Source organism: Cervus elaphus, chromosome 20 (genome assembly GCF_910594005.1).
Source record: "Cervus elaphus chromosome 20, mCerEla1.1, whole genome shotgun sequence".
NCBI classification, from domain to species: domain Eukaryota; kingdom Metazoa; phylum Chordata; class Mammalia; order Artiodactyla; family Cervidae; genus Cervus; species Cervus elaphus.
In genome coordinates, this window is record NC_057834.1 from 65,819,071 (window position 1) to 65,841,161 (window position 22,091).

Genomic DNA, 22,091 nt, shown 5'->3' on the forward strand with positions numbered 1-22,091 from the left:
GACGTCTAAGAAGCTCTGAAGAACAGTAATGCTCTATCTCTTTGCTTTAATGGTACAGGTGTTTACTTGTTACCCTTTAACATGTCCATGTTCATCTTCATTCACTCTTTCTGTGCATACTATATTTAGAATTTTTTTTTTTTAATTGCAGGTTCCAAAGCTACTAAACCAGGTATTTCAATTCAATAGGTTAGGATGGCCCCAAGATAAGTAAATACCTGTAAAGTTCCCATGGTAATTCTGATAAAAGTTATCTGTGAGGAGCACATTTCAAGTAGATATTATTTCTATGGGTTTGAACTCTCAGGTATTTGGAACTTGACATTACCAAAACAGTTACAACATGATTAAAGGAGGCAACTTATAATAAATAAACACACAACTCTTTCAATTCCAGAAATCATCACTTTACTATACAAAAAAAACCCCAAAAAACCCTAAACATTTACAAAAGAAAATCAAAAGAAATTGCATTTTTAGACCACTTTGGAAAATTACACGAGTCTGATGAACAAACATCAAAAAATGTCTCCGTACCGTGTCAGTACCACCCAGAGAAATCCAGTTAACCATTATACCATAGATTGAAGTGTTTAGTACCTGAAAGTCAACCCAGTGCCCTCTTGGTTTATTGTTTGCCTATGACAATATAAAACCCTGGCATCTTCCCACAACATGAAACTGTTGCCTATGAACTTTATAGGAATAAAATTTTGTTACAGGAAATAAAATATTAAAAAGATGACATAGGTCAGCTGCCAGTTGATATGAAGATGCATTAAGTTATAACAGTCAGTTCAAGCAACACATTTTAATAATTTTAGATATATTGACTCTAGTGTGCTGATATTCCAAGCAACCTTGCTACGGCATAGTTTTACATATATACAAATCATGTTATTGTATATACACATCAAGAAATTAGTCCAGTCACCTCAATGGCAGTGCCTAGTTTTTAAGCAGAAATTTTCCTTTGGCTTCTTGTTTACAGTAAGGGCCACAGGCAGCCGTTTCTTTCCAAGCGTTCACTGCATTCAAGGAAGCCTGAACTCCCAGTTTCTGTTTTCCTCATGGAATGATGAGCAGTATCGAGGATCTGAACTGACAGTGTCTTTGGTAGCACGTTTCAAGCATTAGCTACGCTTTTGTTCTCTGTGCTTCTACGAGACTGTACGACCCTGTCATGTTAGCTCTTCTAGCAAAGTAGGTAATCACTCCAATGGCAGTTAGTATTAAGGCGGATGCACAATAGAGCAGGAGAAATTCAGGAGAAAAATAGTCCTTGTAACTTTCTCTTCCTGGAAAATAACAAGATGGAGGCAATTAATGTCTGGTATGAAAAGAAATTGTTTAATAGTAACAGTCACAAGTTTTATTTTAATAGGACCACTAGTTTTCTGAAGAAAAGTGAATTAAACCAGTGACAAGAACCAACAGGACTCAAATGCACATTTCTCTGAATTAATCAAATAATAGTGAGCAGTTGTTATGGTCATAATGAATCTAAAGATGCCACCTGTTGACTTCCACAAACTTAGATTCACATAGATGCAGGTCCAATAACAGGATGGAAGGAAGGGTGCGACTTTTTAAGGCTCATTTAGAAGAGTAAGAATGGGACAAGAGTGTTTGCTTTGGGAAATAAAAGTATGTACTAAAGAACTAGGACTCAGATTATTAATGAGTTAAAATAACTCACCAATTCTCCAAGAAAGGTCCTGAAATACCTACAGTGCAACCATTATAGTCAAACATCATGTATGAGATAGTAAGAGAAAGAATTCTTGCCAGTGGCCTTTTTAGAAATATATAGAAAATTTTATATTTTGTATCTCTGAAGTAGGGCATCTTAATACATAATTCCTCTTCAGCATTTATATCATTTCTTGACAATATGAAGTTCTCTGGATAGCTTTATATTTTTACTTAAGTGTTACTTCCTGAAAGAGGCATTCTCTGACCTGCATTTCCACCAGCCTAAATTAGGAACTTAACATACAGGAGGAGAAGAGGGCAATAGAGGATGAGATGGTTGGATGGCATCACTGACTCAATGGACCTGAGTCTGAGCAGGCCCCAGAAGATGGTGAAGACATGGAAGCCTGGCATGCTGCAGACCATGGCATGCAAACAGTCAGACACACAGAAGTGACTGAACAACAACGATGCGCTTTTTCCCCTGTATACTTTTATAACCCACTACATTTTCCCTTCACAGCCCTCATCACCACTTATAGTTAAACATCTGTGTGTTTGATTATCTATTAATTTTGGTTCCCTCCTTCAGACTGAATTACATAAGGGCATGTATCTAGTTTCTTTTGATCCACCACTCAATAGCTAGTAACTGGCTCACTGCTTGAAGTAGCTTGCACCCAATAAATATCTTTTCTTTCCCCAATAATATCTTTCGAATAACAATATATATTGTTTTCCTTCTACATCCCGTCATTGTCATTTAGTCATAAATTGAATTCATAAAATAATAGTGTCACAAAACTTTTAAATTAATACTCTTTCTGCTGCTGCTGCTGCTGCTAAGTCACTTCAGTCGTGTCCGACTCTGCGACCCCAGAGATGGCAGCGCACTAGCTCCCCCGTCCCTGGGATTCTCCAGGCAAAGAACTCTTAGCACTCTTTCTACTACACTAAAAATCGTCTGACAGTTACAATAGTATTTAACATTTTAACCTTATAAGAACATCTGAAGAAGACAGCATGATATTTGCTGGCGATTCATCTCTATTTATATTTATTCTTGCACAGCACAGTATGACCTCATAAATAGTAAGTTTCTTCAAGAGGCTTCTATATTGTTTTTGTTCTAGAAGAAATGAATGATTTGACATTGATAATCATTGCTTTACTTCTAGAGGTTTCTAATCACCAGAAGTCAACCAAGAAGAAAAGAATCACTAGGGTCAGATGAAGGGAAGCTGATTTTTGAATTATTGAAGTTAAAAAAACTTCATCATAAACATAATGATAATTACCCTATTTTTCTACTTTTCCTTACTAGGGTAGAACTAAGAGTATGAGAGTAATATTTTAATGACATTCATTATCATAATTATGCTTAGGCATCAGTATTGATGACATGGTAGGCAATGGTATTTCTGATCCTATTGTTTTCAACTTAATAAGTATTATACTGTCTTTTGCCTTTGGTTTTTCCCCTCAGGCATCTGCAGTAAAGTACAAATTTGCTGCTGAGTTGGTTACCAGGGCAACCTTCAAATATAGTTTTCTATTAACCGTATCAATACTGAAAATTCTAAAGACTCCCAAACATTTTTATCATTGAAATATATTTGAGCAAATGTATTTCTAAAGCAAAACAAACCAAAATTAGTTTACAATCTCAGCTAAATGCAAAGGATAACTAGTTCAAAATTCCCAGGAAAACGTCAAATTTTGTTTCCATTCATTTGTAGTTAGTTGAAACCATATTTAGTTTGGGGGTTCTAGCCGAGTACCCACAATGTGCTTTAATTGTTCATTTAAGTAATGAGTGAAAAATAGCAAATATGTAAAGTTATCAACTTAATAAAGCAATTAGAAAAGACAACAATGTATGAGAAACTTAAAAAGAGAAGACGCTTTGATACGTCTTTAAAAGAGAATTACTGACTACAAAAAGAATAATGAAAATGTTAGGAATCCCTGATGGCTTAGATGGTAAATAGTCTGCCTGCAGGAGACCAAGGTTTGATCCCTGAGTCAGGAAGATCCCCTGGAGAAGATTGGCAACCCACTCCAGTATTCTTGCCTAGAAATCCCATGGATGGAGTAGCCTGGGAGGCTACAGTCCATGGGGTTGCAAAGAGTCGGACACGACTGAGCGACTTCACTTTAGGAATCCAAGTCCCTGGAACCAGGCTTAATTAAAGGTGGTCTGGAGACATCAAGGATTAAATAGCAATAGATGAATTTCAACCTACTCATAACTGAGATCTCAATCATCCAGAAATCTGGAAGCACTGATTATATACACTCCTGTGTCATTTTGAGTGACATGATACAGGGGATATTGTTGTGTTTCGAGGAGGTATTGTGAAGACAGAAAACAAGGGAAAGCTTGTAATCTTGAGAGATTCGATGAGATGAGTAAAATTTGAACCCAATTTCTGACCCAGATTTAAATTCTCTTTACATTGATAGTTGTTATCTCTGGGAGCCCAGTGCCAAAGGCTCTTAAGAGTTGCATTTGTTCACAATCATGTTTATTTCAAGTTTGGCTTCCAGTACACAGTGGGAGCTCCTTACCACTCAAGGAGTGGAAGACTGAGCAATAAATGCTGACACTTACTACTTTCACAGATAAGATCAACAGATCCTACTGTGAGTTCACAGATGGACTGAAATTAAGCTGGCCCCTGAAATTCCTCTGCTGGGGGCCGTGGCCCCCTCCCTCCCTTTCTCCATCAGAAAACAGCAGGATGGACTAGGAGCTTAGATATTCTAAGGAATAATTCTGTAGTCTATAGACTCCTTTACATTGTTCAGCATTAAGATCATCATTCTTAAATCCAGAAAAGAGTTAATCTGGAAAATATGCAGTCACTTCTTATTCAGAGAGTGACACGCTCTTCGGGTAGGAAGGAAAAGGGTCTAGATAAACCTTTCTTTTTCCATGTGCCAACTCTACTTCTTTAGTTTCCCTATAACTCCCAAAGAAAGGTTTTGAAAATACATTTAAACACACAAGAAATGAAAGACCTCAGAGACCAACGATGAATTGTCAATGTTTCAAGTAGCAAATGGCAATTCAACACTGATTTATGATAAATGTCAACAACCTGGCTAAACTCCTTAGGACAGAGAACCTGTACATGATTATTTTAGGAAACACTAAGAAATAACCATAATCGACATGGAATTCAGTTCCGTTTTGCCAACTCATTCATCTAACCCTTGAAATTCTTTACAATCCACAAAGCTTCAGACCTGTTATTAAATATAACAAGAAACAAAAAACAAAAAAAAACCCAAACTAACCTTTAACATCAAGTGTTAGGCTTCTTAGCTGTGAGCCAACTTCATTTTTGGATTCACATTGGTATACTCCCGCATCCTCTAACTGAGCCCTGTGAATGGTATATGCACCATCTGTAGACTGTAGCACTGTGTAGCCAGTCTCTGCTTTTTTCTTCAAAATTATCAAAGTTGGGGGAACATTCCCACATATACAGGAGATAATGACAGTGTCTCCTTCCTTGACACTCTCAGAGGGAAAAGCTGTAAGTTGTATATCTTTTGGAGCAACTGTGGAAAGAATTTAAAGATACCTCTGATTGAATGAAATATAAACACATTCCATATTAATTTAATGACAGCAACAATAGTTGTCAAGATGGTATTTGTGCTTACTGTTTGCATTAAATATTTAGAGGGGCAATTAAAGAAGTCAAACATTTACTGGATTCTTATAAATGGTCATATTTTTAATAAAAGAAGACATCTCATGCTTCCTTCATGTCCCTTATACAAGGGTGCCAAACCCTCAGGCCATGGACTTGTACCAATCTGTGTCCTATTAGGAACCCAGTCACAGAGCAGGAGGTGAGCAGCAGACAAGTGATGCTTCATCTATATTTACAATCCCACCCCACGGCTACCACCTGAGCTCCACCTCCTGTCAGATCAGTGGCAACATTAGAGTCTCATAGAAGAATGAACCCTACTGCACTTGAATCACTCTGAAATGAGCCCCCTCCCCAACCCATGGAAAAACTGTCTTCCACAAAACCAGACCTTGGTGCCAAAAAGTTTGGGGCCTCAGCCTTAATGTAATTCTTACCCATCCTTAGCCAATGAATGGGTGTTTAAAAACAGTTGGCGATTTCAAATGTGGAAAATAACATTTTTGGGGGGGTCACTAAATTGTGCAACTATTTCTTGAAGTATAAAAGGCTTCTGAGTTTTGAGCTAGACCATTCCAGATCAAGAAATTAAGCTGTGCAGAGATGGCTCTTACAATCCTTAACACACCAGTTGTTATCCTGGGTTTAGTATCTGACATACAACATCTCTGTTAATATGCAACCTGTGGAGGGAGGTACCACATCACCATTTTATAAGTGAGGTTCCCATTAAGATTATTTGCTTTGTGACTTGATTCTCTTTCCTCAACCAAAGCTACATCCTAAGAGCTTTCTTCAGGGTAGTGCATTGCTCTTCCAAGTTTCTTCCTTTCCTTTAAAATACAAATAATTATTGTAACAAGGTAACAAGACAGTCACTAACACCTTAGTGGAAATAATACCAAGGGATAAGAGAAGAACTGACAGCCCTAGTGAAGAAGAGGACCTCAAACCCCAAAAGGGAAGGTATGAGGGAAATCCAAATTGACTACTTCATGACTTTGCCCAAAACTGCCTAGAGCTTCAACCTGTCAACTAGAAATTATTTTGTTCTCAGTTTTGCTTCTCCAACCTGAAAAGAATGGGTCTGGATCTCCTAACTTAATCCATCCTAGTGATTCTATGCCATTAAATTGATGAATCGGAGTGAAAGGTCACTGCTACTCAATCTCAGAATTTATAAAAGATTTAAGAGCCTTCTTAGGCTTCTAAGCAAACCCTAGCAGTCATTTTACGAGATCACCATGAGGAATTTAATCCAGTTAGATAAGTTGATTTTGTATGCTAGGTGCTAAGTTGTTTCAGTCATGTCCAACTCTTTGTGACCCTATGGAGCATAGCCCGCCTGGCCCTCCTGTCCATGGGATTCTCCAGACAAGAACACTGGAGTGGGTTGCCATGCTCTCCTCCAGGGGATCCTCCACATCCAGGGATCCAACCCACGTCTCTTACATTTAACCCACATTGTCAGGCAGGTTCTTCACCACTAGTGCCACCTGGGCCCTAAGTAATTCCAAAATATGTATATACATCTTCCTATCCTTTTTTCAACACCATAATCAATGCTTCATCATAACTGTAACTGGAACTCTTGGCATAGTTCCTGGAGATAGCCTTCCACTTGAGGTTGAAAGAATTTTAGGATAAGTGACTTGGAATGGTTCATGAAGAAGTACTATTCCAGATTTCCATGCAGAGCTCTTCAAAATGTTCAGTGCATTTTGTTTTAGAAAATTTGTTTTAAAAGGACTTTATTCAAAACCAGTAACATAACCAAAATAAGAATAGTGCTAATAACTCATTTAATCACTTTAGCTCACCTTGGATAATTAATTCGACTTCTTTTCTGCTTATTCCAGCCTGGTTAATGCCTTCACAGACATAAATACCAGAATCTTCCATTTTTGTAGACGTGAAGGTGAGAGTTGCATTCTCAGAAATAAGCTGTAGATCCCCATTACTTAACTGCCTGTGCCACAGGATTTTGGGAGCTGGAAGGCCATCGCTAGCACATGTCATATTCACAGAACTACCTTCCTCCAGGATGGAGGAGGGACTGACCAAGATGGTTGTATCCCTGGGAGCAACTGAAAAGGTAGAGACACTTGTTAGCTTGGCTGTTTACACCCCAAGTTCCAAAGAGTTTTTATCAGTGTTGCAAAACTTGGCTATGTATTTGTGGGTTAGAACAGTTTATAAACCTTGATAACTTTACCAAAGGAGTTTTCTGCCCTCATTTACTTTAGCAGATACAAAATGATTGTTTTTGTTGTTTAGTCCCTAAGTCATGTCTGATTCTTTGTGACCCCATGGACTGTAGCTTGCCAGGCTTCTCTGTCCATGGGGTGTCCCAGGCAAGAACACTGACGTGGGTTGCCATCTCCTCTCTTGGGGATATTGCCAACGCAAGGATTGAGCCCAGTCTCCCGCATTAGCAGACAGATTCTTTACCACTGACCCACCATGGAAGCCCTATACAGAATGATCCAGAGTAGAATATGAACATATCATGGATATTTTTTAATGGAAATAAAATCTATAGAGACATTCTTGCTGTCAAAAAAATGGATGGTCAGTGATAGTGTGTATTGACATTTATAGTACATTAAACATGAACATGAACTATGAAAAGGTAGACTCTATTTTTCTACCTCTTGAATCTAGGCTGTCCTTGTGACTAACTTTGAACAATATACCCTAGAAGAAGTAACTCTGTAGGACTTTCAAGCTTAGGCCCCAAGAAGCCACCTTCATTTTCACTCTCTTGAAGCCCTGCACTCTTGTGACTAAATCTATGCTACTTCTCTTCAATATGAAGAAAGGAAGGCCCAGGCACCCCCAGAGAAGGCCCAGGCTTGGAAGTGAGGCTACCTGAGACCATCCCCCACTGAACTTCCAACAGACTGAAAATGAACATGTGTGTTCATCTGATACCATATTGAATAAACTGCTCATCTGACCTCTTCCCAAACTACCAGCTTAGAATCATAAGCAAATAAACAGTTGCTTTAAGTTTGAGGGTTTTTTTTTTAATATGAAATCATTATTTTGCAGTTTCTTTTCAATTATTTCATTTCACAATGGTTTTAACTATGAACTTCATGTTAACTATTACCTGTAAAACATGATCAAAAAAAATTCACATTAAATTGTGGATACATCATACATGTACTTACCATTAACATAAAGTATCTGTGTACTCTGCCTTTGTTTGGGTTCAAATTCCATTTCATCAATAGGTAACTGAGCCAGACAAACAAGAACATTTCCAGTATCTTCAATGGTGGGGATGAAGGTCATCTCTAAACTCTTGGTCTCTAGGGCTTTCTCACTTAAATCTTCCAAAAAGATTTTATTCATCATAATACTCTCCCCTTTAAACAATTCAATCTCCAGCCGGTCCAAAGGATATACATTAGGAACCTTGCAGCTTACAGTGACTGGGTTTCCACTCACTAACGGACCACTCATTTCAATTTCTGGATCACTAGGGAAGGCTGCAAATATCAAGCAAAATATGAGGTTTATACGTGACACTAGAAGAAAAACAGAGCTAATCTTTATTAAATGCAAAGTTCTCAAAGTGAAGGTTTTAATTCACCTGGGATAAAATGATCACTAATAGATACATCACAACATTAAATATAAATATTTATAATATCAATATAAATAATGCTGGAAACAAAAAATACCTAGCACATCAAATCATCAAGAAATAAATATACTTCTTACTCTTCACTCCTTAGTGATACAGTCTTGCTGACAGCTAAGGACTAGTCTTTTCAAAGGACATATCAGCTTCCACCATCTTACTTAGTATACATACATTTTAAACATTTTAAATATTTTCCATGATGTATTGGATGTTTATTATGTGCTAGTCACTTAATATTTACTATCTCAGTCTTCAAAACAGTGTAATCTAATGGGTATTAACTTATTTTAAAGCTAGAAAAACACACAGAGAATGTATTTGATAGCTAGGGAGACTTATTAAACTTATAAAGGTTAAGAGTCTGCCATTTGACATCATATCTAGTAAGTCACCCAGCTGAGATCAGAATTCCTATTTCCTTGAGCTCAGAGCCCAGGCTTGGTTTCACAGAGCCAAGCAATTTAGACATTTTAATTTCGAATGGCCAGGTTTAGGCAGAAAAGTTTTAAATGTTTCTTGAATAATACTTGTAGTTCAGAAAAAAAATATAAGAGATTCAGATTCTAAGTAATATTTATAACACATCTTGATACAAATCAACAAAAGTAAGATGAGAACAGTTATCAAGAGCAATGCTAAAATTTTTTTCTCCTGAAGCAAAATGTTGTCAAGTGACAGATTCTCTAATGTTTCCACATGACCACAAGGCTTCACTGCTGGTTCTCATTGCTGTTGGGAGTATGCTGCATCAGCGGCTCCTGGACTCTTGGTAATATGATAAAGCAATAAATTAACCTGTCTTTTGAGAGATTCAAATCCCTTTACAGACATACTCTAACTCATTTTGAGCAAAATCTTGAGGGGTAACACAAGTTTGGCAGGATTTCTGGAGGAAAATATCCACAATTGTTCTCTTGGATTCTGCTGAATAAAAACAAGGCAGAATGTGTGTGCTGTGTGCTGTGCTTAGCCACTCAGTCATGTCTGACTCTATGCAACCCCATGGACTATGTAGACCCCCAGGCTCCTCCGTTTGTGGAATTCTCCAGACAGGACTACTGGATTGAGTTGCCATTTCCTCTTCCAAATGATCTTCCTGACCCAGGGATTGAATTCGCATTTCCTGCATTGCAAGCAGATTCTTTACCATCTGAGCCACCAGGGAACTTTCTGATCACTTTGCATATCTTGTCCTCATTCATTATAAACTGAGGAATTCCAGCAATGTCAATTCATAGAGATTTGAAGCTCTATGATTTTGTTAAGGTGACAGGAATAGCAAGAAGAAGTGTAGTATATGTATGTGGTATAAATCAATACTCAAATCTAGTGCGATATTCTGGTGCTTCTTTTCACCTGAGTTGCTGCACTAACCATCCCTGGTGATCATTCTAACTCCCAGGTTTTCTCCTGCTCACCATTGCCTCATGTCTCCATCCTGCTAATCAGCTTTCAAATGTACCTTTAAAACAGTAGTTTTGGGCCTCACCCTCCAATTCGAATAATTCGTCATCCCACCCCATTATCTGAATGGGCACTGTTTCTACTCTTTGCATACAACCATCTCTGTACACACCATATACAACCAGAGTAGGGTGGGTAGCAGGGGACATGCAGTATGTTCAAGTCCATGATGAGAGAGTATAGACAAGACACAACCTAAGGATCAGGGATGCTGGATTCATATGTAATATTTACTATGAAATATATACATCAAAGTTGCATCAAAATCTTTGGTTTGGAGATTTGAGAACCACTCCCAATGCTAAATTCCCTTCCTAAACACAAAGACCTTGTCGTGTATCACAGATTTGCATTTTGCTTCTTTCAATGGAACCGGGAACAACAACAACAACAACAAAAACAGTAAACAATTTTGAAATCTACTTACAGTAGAGCTCCACCTGGATTCCCCTTTCCAGTTTCCTTTGCCCACACATCACAGTGCACAGGTAGAAATGTTCGTTCTCAAAACTCACAGGGCTCAGGGTCAACGTGGACTTGGAGCCCTCGGTCCTCACCTTCCCGTTCAGGGGGCTGTCTATTTGCGTTCTCCAAGAGAAAGATGGGGCATCGCAGTCCCTGACATCACAGGTCAACACAACTGAGTCGCCAATCTGAGCAGCAATCTGGGGTCCAGGAGAGATCTCAACAGTAAACATTTTCTCTGGTGGGGAGAAAAGAACAAGACAAAAATAAAATTCTTTCACCAAAGTTCAACATACAGTTTTTTTTTTTCTGACTTCTTTTTAGCTAACATCTGTGCCAAGAATATACTACTCCTTTCCACATTGGGGCTTTCAGGAAGGGAACCACATCTTTTAAGAACAAACATACAAGACGCTGTGATTCATTCATTCAACAGAATGAACAGGGATAAAAATGAGTCAAGACAGAGATTGGCACCTTTTCATAACAAAAATTCATTCTCCACTTAAATGTGTTTATCATATTCTTATAACCGAGGGACAAAAGCTCAAAAATATAAGATTCCAGTGTGTCAAGCACTGCTTAAACCACATTACATATATGAATATTATCTCATTTAATCCACACAACTTCAGGATCTGGTATCATTGCTTCTTCTTCTTGACTCTCAGTGTCTCATTCTACTTTTCCTTATTTTCCTTCCCTTCCTCCTTTTCCTCCTCCTCCCATTTCTTCTTGAGGAAAAATAACTTCATCCAAACGGCAAGTGGCAAAATTAGGACTTGAAACCAGGTGAGTCTGATTTAAGATCCCAGCTTTTCACTTGAACAACTAAATCAAAATATCCTCAGGTGGAAAGAAAACCAAATCTAAGGAAAGTACTGAAAAAAAGCTATATAAATATGGCTTCTGATTAGAAACAATACCTGTAACAGACCAGTATTTAGAGCTTCTGTATCAACAGAACAAAGTTGTAACATGAAAGTCACATAGAATCCCACTGAAAACACATACTGAAATCACACTGAAAAGTATGATTTCAGAATCACACGGCAAAGTCAAAATCTAAGCATTAAAGGGGTATGCAAGCCACCTCTTAAATTTGCTTAATACAACATAAAGATACTTTACAATTATTTCAATGGCTGAAATGCAGGGCGAAAAATCTGAAATATCTAGCAAAGTTCTTTGACTGCCAATGCAATCCCCGCGGGGCACCCCAGCTGCTTTGGGATGACTACTGTCTAGGGAGAAGACGAATTTTAAATCTTGACTCTATTCCCCTAGCAAAAGTGGGAGTGGTTGGGCGCCTCTAAAAGTGACAGATGAGACTTCACAGAAAACTCACTAAAACTCGCCCTTGTAAAGAGCTGGCTAGAGATAGAAAAAAGAAATCACAGCATATACGTAATCCAAAGGCACTACATTTTGAAGGGTTCTCATCCGTGCCAGAAGATTTTTTTCAGTTTGGTTTGTCTAACACGGCCATTATGGTATCTTCCAAAGAATGCTTCCCTCACATTACCATAACAAACTGACATGCTATCAGATTTTTGAAGGAGAAAGTTCATTTAGAACAATAACCAGTGTTTCTGAATTCCTTATATGCTAGTGTGAGAATGGAGAACGTAAAGATCTGCTTCCTGCCTGTGAACAGTCTCAGACTGTGTTTTACCGTGGCTGCATATGTTGCTGTGTAAACTCATGACTCCTGAAAGAGTAACTGTGAGATAGAAAAAAAGTGTTAGTCGCTCAGTCGTGTCCAACTCCTTGTGACCCCAAGGACTATAGCCTTCCAGGCTCCTCTGTCCACAGAATTCTCCAGGCAAGAATACTGGAGTGGGTAGCCATTTCCTTCTCCACTTCTCCAGAAGATCTTCCAGGTCTAAGATAACTGAAGTTCAATTCTCTCTTCAGCACTTAAGGTTGCTAATGTCCCGTGATGCAAAATGAAAAGCAGCACTGCCTAATCCCAGAACACGTTTCCTTTTCACATTGAAATGGGATACAGCTAATCATGGGGTAGAAGTTATTCCAGATGAAAGATTAGCTTTACATGCTTTTATCAGTGTAATGTTTTCCCTGGTTTCTTGAAAAATGCTGACCTAAAAGCAAACGGGTTCATCTTTTGAGAGAGTTTGAATTGTATCTTTTTAGCCATGCAAGTTCAAATTCCATGTTTTCATATTTCAAAAGTATGTTTTTTAATTTATGTTCACAAGTTATTCATTCAGTATCTACTGAGCACCTACTACATGGCAGGCACTTGTAAAACACACACACACCCACACACACCAGTCCCTAACTTTAAGGAGTTGCCAGTCAGTTTAGTGGAAAGACACACTTACCTAAGTATTGGCTCTTACTAAAAATATTTAAATTATCTATTTATACATCTGCCAATCTCTAGATTATAAGTTCCTCTAGGGTAATCACTGTGACTTTTTATGTCTGTACCCCCAGTACCAAGCACAATTCTTCGATTCTTGGACAAGGCACCTTAGTTAATACATGTTAAACTGAACAAAAGCACATACAAGTTCATAAAAAGTGTTGAAGGTACATGAAGGGATCAAAAACTAGCTGTGCCTAACACAAACTGGAATTGGGAGGCTGACATGAGCTTGATCTTGACGGATGGCTAAAACTTTGCCAGATAAGGAAGGAAAGGACACTCGAAGCAGAAGTTATAGCATAAACAGACACAGAGTCAACCAAAAAGACGCAAAGGTCATTTCTGACTAAATTCTGAAGAGTTTTATGCAACTACTTTAGGAAATGTGGGTTTTAATTTATATGCAATTAGGGTCAAGTTGAAGTCATATGAAACATGCAGTCTTCTTGTTTCAAGTAGATAACTCTGGTAGCAGTACATAGGATTATGCCGGGGGACAGAATGATAGTAGGGCGACCATTTTAAAACAATTAGCCATGGTTAAAAAATCATGGAGTTTGGAGGCTAAATGGGTCCATGTTAAAATCACAGTAAATGCCATTAATGAGTTATGTGACATGGCAAGTTGTGAACTATTCTGAGCCTGAGCTTTCATTCACCTCAAAAGGTTGTGGCAAAAACTAAAGTGGTAGCATTTATAAAGTAGCAAGGAAACTCCTGGCAAGTATTAGATGTACAATAAATAAGGGTCATTATTAATCTCTGTGAGACACTATTCTCTCAGCACTAAAATGAATACAAAGTACTTACTCCTTAGTCATTTCTTAAAGATCACAGGAAACATATGTAAAGTGCCTGGGATATAGCTGATGGTCAGTGAATGTTATTTAAGAATATCTTTCAAGAGCCCAAAGGAGAGATGATGAAGTAGAGCTATGGCAAGAGGTTTGAAGAATAGAGGTCAGATTCTTGGAGGGATCATTTTGAAGTAGAACCAACAGGTTTTGATGATATGGAATAGGAGCACAAATTTCAGAGTAAACAGCATATATCAGTAATACATAGCTCAAATCTTGGAAGTGACAAGGGAGGAGGACTAGACATGGGAAACAGAATACTAATATACAAGGGGCAGAAGGAACAGAGAAAGTCATGGGTTGAAGCAATGAAAGAATGATGAGAAATGAAAAGGAACCAAAACAGCAGAACTAATGGAAGCTCTGGCAGGAAAGATTTCATCCAAAAAGCATGAGTAAGGTGAGTATATAATTGTGCTACAGTACAGAACAGTCAAATGGATCATCGTAAAACATAATGAGGGTTCCCCCGGTAACTCAAATGGTAAAGAGTCTGCCTGCCGTGTGGGAGACCTGGGTTCGATTCCTGGGTTGGGAGAATCCCCCAGAGAAGGAAATGCCAACCCATTCCAGTACCCTTGCCAGGAAAATTCCATGGACGAAGGAGCCTGGCAGGCTACAGTCCATGGGCTCGCAAAGAGTTGGACAGAACTGAGAGACTTCACTCACTCACTCAAAACACAATGAAGTATTTCTGGCATTGAAGTTATTTCACTATTGCTTAAATCTGAATGATGGCATCTTTTTCAATTTCTGCTTACCTTGAACAATTAATTCCACCTCTTTTCTGTCTTTCCCAACAGGGTTATCTCCTTCACACACATAAATCCCAGAATCTTCTGCCCTCATAGAAATCAAAGTGAGAGTTGCATTCTCAGAAAGGAGCTGTAGATTCCCATTGTCTAATTTCTTGCTCCAGAGAATCCGGGGAGCTGGTAGACCTGCACTGGTACACGTCATCGTCACAGAGTCGCCTTCCTGCAGCCTTGTGGATGGATCCACGGATATAGCTGTGTCTTTGGGTGAGACTGAGAAGGCAGGGCACAGAATTAGTCATTGCTAAGCATCATAATGGTCCCACAGGGCTACTGTGTTTCTCTCATAGACTGTATTTACAGCTTTCTCAATTGGACATACTCTGCCAAACTAGCCTAAAGAATTGCTGAGTCATAAAAATTAGTCAGTCCAGTTTCTGACTGATTTGATGGAGTTACTTTTTTTGATGTTTGGTGTTTTCAGGTGGCCATAGATACTCAGAAATTAAGAAAAACCCTTAGAATTATGTGGTTCAACCTCCCAGGTAAGGTATAAATTCTAGCTCAGCTTCCTTGCCAAATGTTCATGCAAGTCAGCTTTAACACTTTCAGTGTACAAAACAATCTACTGCCTTATAGTAAATATTGTCCATTTGATTTTTGGATAGCTCTGATTATTAGAACATTTCCCTCTATTGAGCTGAAATCTTTCTCTTTGTAACTAACTTCTATACACCGGTCATAGTTCAGTCCTCTATTGCTAAAGAATAATCCAAATCCCACTTCTACATGACAGTCATTCAAATACTTAATTATAGCCCTCATTTCCAAGTTTTATATTCTCTAGGAAAAATACCTCCTATTTTTGACTGTTCTTCTCAAAACATTGATAAAATCCTTTCCATCTCATTCTGTCTCAGCTAGACATACTGTAGAAGGCAATGCTCCTTTTAACTATGGTGTCCAGAGAAGACAAGAGCATTTTAATCTAGAACAGAGCACAGTGATCACTCCTACACACACTTTGGGATTACAAGACTGCCTCAACTCCCCCAGCCATCTCCGAGAGAATGGAGACAATCAAATCTCATCTCCTCTCCCACCCCATGCACACATGTCCAGGTATGCACACACACATATGCTCACACACAGACTAAGTGCTGCTTGTAAAACTTCTATACCTTGATATTTCAAGGCATGATATAAGAGTTTACAAAACATAATTTAAAACATTTTATCACTTGAGCCTATTATTTCTCACTACCCAATCAGGTGGCAGTGATTTAATCATCAAGTCGGGTCCGACTCTTCTGATCCCATGGACTATAGCCCACTCGTCTCCTCAGTCCATGGGATTTTCCAGGTAAGAGTACAGGAGTGGGTTGCCATTCCCTTCTCCATGGGATCTTCCCAATCCAGGGATAGAACCCTGGTCTCCGGCATTGCAGGCAGATTCTTTACCGACTGAGCCACCAGGGAAGCTCCCCAATCAGGTGGTATTATCATTATTCCCCTTTGCTAGACTGAGAAATTAAGTGACTCTAATTCACAGTTAATGGAGACAGAATTCAAGCTCAACTTTTCTCAACCCTAATTGGGTGTGCTTTTTTTTGAATTATGCAGTTTGACAAGAATTATGCTCTCAGTGAATCAAAATGGTATAAAAACTACAAACTTGTTTCTTCTTGACTGTAGCTGCTCGGTTTATTGCTGTGTGCATCCAAGAGTAGATTCCCATAGACAGACACAAGTACTTACTGTAGACTTCCAGTTGTTTAGTAGTTTTCCTTACTTTGGGTGGAGAATCATCATCATAAATGTGTAATGTAGCTTGACAAGCTAGAGCTTTCCCAATATCCTCAGTAGTAGGTGTGAAGATCACTTCCAAGCTCTTTGTTTCCTGGGCCTTTTTTTCTGAAGGCTCCAGAAAATCCTGTATTTTCATGGAACGGTTGCCTTTCAACAACTCTATCTCCAGCCTTTCAAATGGGTAAACATCAGGCGCCGAACACGTGACTGTGACTGGCTTCCCGACCTCTGGGGGGCTACCCAAATGAATCTCTGGATCCTTAGAGAAAGCTGCAAAGGTCAAACGAGTACATGCATGTGGATTTTTTGTTCATATTGTATAAAGTCCCTTACTGATTTAAATCAATGTAATCTGAGTCTAATATTTTTGTGAATACAATCTTAATACAGCAGAATGAATTGTTTAAATAGTTTTTCATGGTTTGGAGTGCATTCAAAATCAGAACAACCTGTTAAAGAGTTCTTCAGTTCTGATCCTGCATGTACAAAGGGTTGCATGTTGCCAGAGTAAAAGGAGGGAGAAGAAACTTATGTTTATTGAATATTGCTATGTGCCCATCCCTGTGCTATTCATTTAACATTGATGACTTTATTTTATACTCACAACAACCCTAAGAAATAGATACCACATTTCATAGATATGAAAGCATAGACTCAGCACATTTGCATAACTTTCCTAAGGTCACACAGCTAGTAATGGTGATGCTGGGATTTAAACTCAAGACTTTTATTATTCCATATGACTACTGGGACTTTCATTATGTTATATCACAGTCTTTTATCATTATGTTATATCACAGGCTTTTATTTTGGTCAGGGTAGATATACTTCATCTTACAGATAAGGAACCTGAAGCTTAAAATATCATTGCAAAGAATAATTATTAGGCAAGATATGCTAAGAAATGAAAAGAACAACTCTAAATAATTGGCTTTTGAACAGGCATTCATCCACCAGAAACATACATCTGTTCAATCTTTAAATTATGGAAGGCAGATTTGCCTCCCAAAATGTCTAACTCAACATCTAACTAATATTCCACTTGAAATTTTTAAAGTCGAGGAAAGCACTAGTTCAATGAGCCATTGCTTTCTTTGCAAGGCTGCTTTCCATTGCAAACCGCCATGACGATAACATACTGGCTTGATTCAAGACTGTGAAATAAGAAGAATACAAAGGTCCCAACTCTAAAAAATATTACAATCAAATGTGGAATGGAGACAGGACTGTTAAACATAATGAAAGACAGACACTCTTAAAGGAAAAAAAAAAAGAAATTTCAGGCAAGACAATTAAAGCCAGAAGGGCCTTGATTTTCATTCTTAAATCTTCAACTATTTGGTTCCTGCAAGGAGAGGCAAAGGAAGTGGCAAAAATTTGCTATGTGAAGAAACAGTACTTCTCATTTTTCCACCAATAATTTTGTCCCTTGTATTCTGAAAGAAATGCGCCTATAATCCACAAAGTTTGCTGTCACATAATGTAAGAACTGGCTACTTTCCCCTGTATTTACATAAGGGAGCCTTTCATGGAGCTCAGAAGGCTTCACAGACATAAACTCTGCATGTACAACCAGCATAATTGAAAGCAGCTGGCCAAGCACAGTTTCTTGAGAAGCATTAGCTACATAAGGGATTATTGAAGAATCAGTTAAGATTATTGGACCAAGTTGAGCTCCACAATAGCAAAAGAAAAGCAACATAATTAGAAAAGATATTCAAATAAGGTCTTCCTAAAGAGATGACTATCAAGGATTCGTGTTTTCTGTCAGGAGCAGTAACCAGAATGCAAGTGATGTATTTCAGGTTATTTTTTCACTCCTTTTTGCTAACTTTCTTGCTGGATTGAGAATGGATTGAAATACATTTTGGTGGGCTAGTAAACAAAGGCTATTCATTCACATTCACTAGGCAAATCGAGTTCATTTTCCAAATATCCTTGAGGTTAAGCTGTTGAGCATTAAGACTTAATGGCACCAAACAAAAACAGAAATAAAACCTTCTAAATTTATCTCAGCCGAAGTCAAATGAGTGAAAAGTTTGCAGATATTTTTCTTCTGTCTAAGGGGGAAGATTTTGTACCAAAGCCCAGTATTAAATTATATATCTCCTCCTTAAACTTTAAACTAATTTTAAGTACCAAATTGCATAAGAATAAATAGAAAAATCCCTGAAGTATGGAATTCATAAGTCATTTGACATATGGCCAAGTAAACATGTAAGAAACCAATTGAATCAACTTAAACACACACACACACAAATAAAATAAAAAGAATCTTAGAGAACTTCACTTTATGTTTAAGAAAACTGAAGCCTAGAGAAGTTGAACCTCACCCGTGGTCACCATATTCGTGGCAGAGTTGGAAACAGAAGCCAAGATCTGGGTCTCTAGTCTGGTGGTAGATTCAGCTGTCTTCTAGATTTCTTGCTGCACTCTGTCCCCTAGCCAAGAATCTGGACATGAGTATCCTTTTTCTTTTTTTTCCTTTAAAATTATCCTTTTACAAAATTTATTTTAAAGCAAAATGGAGAGAAAATCAAACATTAGCTGAAGTACTCACAGTAGATCTCCACTCGGATTGCTTTCTCCAGTTTTACAGCCCCGCAAATCACTGTGCACAGGTACTGGTGTTCATTCCCGAAATTAACAGGATCCATGATCAGCGTGGATTTGGTCCCGTCATTTCTCACCTTCCCGTTCAGTGGACTGTCCATCTGAGTTCTCCAAGAAAATGATGGGGACTCGCAGCTTTCTGTGCTGCAAGTCAGTGAAACAGAGTCACCAATCTGAGCAAAAATTTTAGATTCATCTGGGAACATGTCCACTTTGAAAGCTTGAGCTGTGAAGGCAAAAAGAGAAAAGCAAGCTTACCACTGGTTTGTTTAGTATTCTACTTCTCCTTCTCTGTTCTAGTATAACACCCAGATCTGACTGATCTCTTTCCTAAACTGCTTTTAAGTAACGCAGGGCAGCACAGGAGTCACTGCCAAAAGAAGTTGTTAAAATCATCTTTGCTTCTGCGAATTCTCACTTCTGACCTTGATGCCCATTTATTAGTTGTTTTATCACTAGCCAAGCTTTTCTCATTATCAAGTTCAGGAAACTAAAGAGAAAGACCTTCCTAGAAACAGAATCCAATTACTCACGCAACATTGAAAAAATCCAAAAAACAACAACTTTGCTGCTATAACTATGACAATATAATGGTACATATTAATAGCAGTAGTCAGTAGCACATTAAAAGTTAGGCTAAATTAAGTTTTCTTACTCTTTAAATATCCAGGGCTTCCCTGAATGGCTCAGATAGTAAAGAACACACCTGAAATGCAGGAGGACCAGAGTTTGATTCCTGGGTTGGGAAAAGCCCCTGGAGGAGGGCATGGCAATGCACTCCAGTATTCTTGCCTGGAGAAACTCCATGGACAGAGAACCCTGGTGGGCTACAGTCCATGGGGTTGCAAGGGGTTGGACACAAATGACGAAGCACACACATTGCCTTTCTTTATTATCATAACAAAGTGACTGAAGTCAAAGTCAGGGCTAAAATGGAATACTAGCATTTGGAACAAATCAAGGAGAACTTACAAACTGCAAACACCATCCAAAGAATATTTGAGACGCCAAAGATCACAAACATCTTCCTAGGCATTTACGCTGCTGTTCTTATGAGAAAATAATGATTCCAAAACGCTTCTTTCTGTTCCTTTTGAAGGTTCCTGGGAAGAGTCTTGAGCTCCTAAAGCCAGTGAGGTTCGGTGAGGAATGAAATAGAAAGTCAGCTCTTTATATAGGGTCTTGTTGCAGAGATGCAGAAGCAGAGGAAAATCCCTTCAAGGGGAAACCTGGAGCAGAGCCAGAAAAAAAGTTTAACTGACACCCTGCCAAGTTCAGCATTAACCCCTTCCGTGGCACTCAGTACTGAAACTGCTCTCTCCATCATAGAAAAAGAAAACACTCCGAAGGCTAAAAATTAAAACTTTACCTCGCTTTTCTTTCCAAAAGGATATTTTTGCATGAAGCTAATTTTTTTTCAGAGTGAGGCTTTCTGAATCCAACTGGGGAGAAGAGAGTCAGAAAGAGTAAATTACACTCTAGTTCTTGAAGTGGCTGATCAAGCACTATGTCATGTGAACTGATTTTTCTCCATTATGGAGATATGTTTGCAATTCAGAAACAGAGACTATATTTTCTCTTGCAAGAAAAAGGAAAAGACACTTTTTCCTTTTCTTTTTTGATGTATTATTTTTAAAAAGGGAGACAGCATAGCTTCTGAGTTTCATACATTTTATTCACAAAATAGTTTTTTGGGCAGCAAAGATCAAGTTTCTGAAATGATTTTCTGGAGTAGAGAATAATGGGATGCTACCAAAAGAAGAGAAAAATTTTCTTATTTTGTTTTAGAAATGTTATTAATTCTCGATTCAGTTGCTGGATAATTGAGAGTCTTACATGCAGACTCTCATGCAAATGATGGAATTCCTTCGAAGGGGTAAATCTCTTAGAATGTAAGACTTAACCACAAAAGGTTAAAACATGAAAAATAATGTGTTTCTCTTATATGAGATGAGGACAACAATTTTATGCTCTTTATTTCCCCTCTAAAGAAGTGACTTTTTAAAAGGTATTTTTAAATAGCTGTTTTTGCCTTGCACACATGTACTTCAGTCTTTGCAAAACACTTACCCATCATAAAGAAACCAGAACAACCACTTCCTGGTATTATACATGTGCAGGTCTTTCTCCTTCATCGGATCATCAGTTCCTACCATGGTCTCAGACCAGTTCTTGTTCATCATTGTATCTACTTCTCCCTTCCCAAAGTCTAATGCATGTTTTTACACTTAGCAGTTACCAAAAATAATTTAAATTAAAATTTGGAAAAGAAACTTCCAAAATGTTAGCAATAATATGTAACTACTGCATGAGAAAAAAATGTCGGATTCTACAAAAAAAAAAAAAAAAAAAATTCCAAAGCTCACAGACTCCAAGGGATGTGTACAATAAACAGCCCTGTGCCTTTTGACAGAGGAAGACCATAACTGAGATTTGGAACTAATAACTGTTCCTCATGGCTGGAGAGGTTCTGGACCTCCTCTTGAGTGCAGATGAGGCTCCCATTCAAGGATAAGGAGAGAAAAGAAGTGGAAGCAGCTAGTGACTGTAATAACATGTAAGTGTGACTTCATCTGCCAAAGAGCTAAGGATCAGAAAAGTAGATTCAGGCAAAATTAGCTGATGAGCAGGTACTGTACAGGTTCTTTACAAGCTCATGTCATGGAAGAAGATGATCAGAACCATGTAGGTTGACTGCTTAACTCAGAAGAGATA

The 22,091-nt window shown here is 38.2% G+C and overlaps 1 protein-coding gene across 1 annotated transcript; it reads right to left on the minus strand.

The window, feature by feature from the left end:
• Nucleotides 1-391: 391 nt before the first annotated feature.
• On the minus strand, nucleotides 392-20,541 carry LOC122677316 (vascular cell adhesion protein 1-like). Its single transcript, XM_043877290.1, has 9 exons — nucleotides 20,349-20,541; nucleotides 19,324-19,602; nucleotides 16,713-17,033; nucleotides 14,961-15,227; nucleotides 10,910-11,185; nucleotides 8,540-8,860; nucleotides 7,184-7,450; nucleotides 4,999-5,265; nucleotides 392-1,298 (listed from the first exon to the last, which is right to left on the minus strand). Exons 1-9 carry the CDS (start codon nucleotides 20,410-20,412, stop codon nucleotides 1,138-1,140), a joined length of 2,223 nt encoding a protein of 740 aa, XP_043733225.1. The 5' UTR covers nucleotides 20,413-20,541; the 3' UTR covers nucleotides 392-1,137.
• Between the last annotated feature and the right edge of the window lie 1,550 nt (nucleotides 20,542-22,091).

What these genes read in the sequence shown, in the direction of transcription:
- LOC122677316 (XM_043877290.1), bottom strand. Translation starts at nt 20,412, where the DNA reads ATGCCTAGGAAGATGTTTGTGATCTTTGGCGTCTCAAATATTCTTTGG. An exon ending in GGTGGAATTAATTGTTCAAG is followed by an intron (nt 11,186 to 14,960) that starts GTAAGCAGAAAT and finishes TCTCCCCACCAG; the next exon opens with AGAAAATGTTTACTGTTGAG. An exon ending in CCTAACACTTGATGTTAAAG is followed by an intron (nt 1,299 to 4,998) that starts GTTAGTTTGGGT and finishes GTTATTTTCCAG; the next exon opens with GAAGAGAAAGTTACAAGGAC.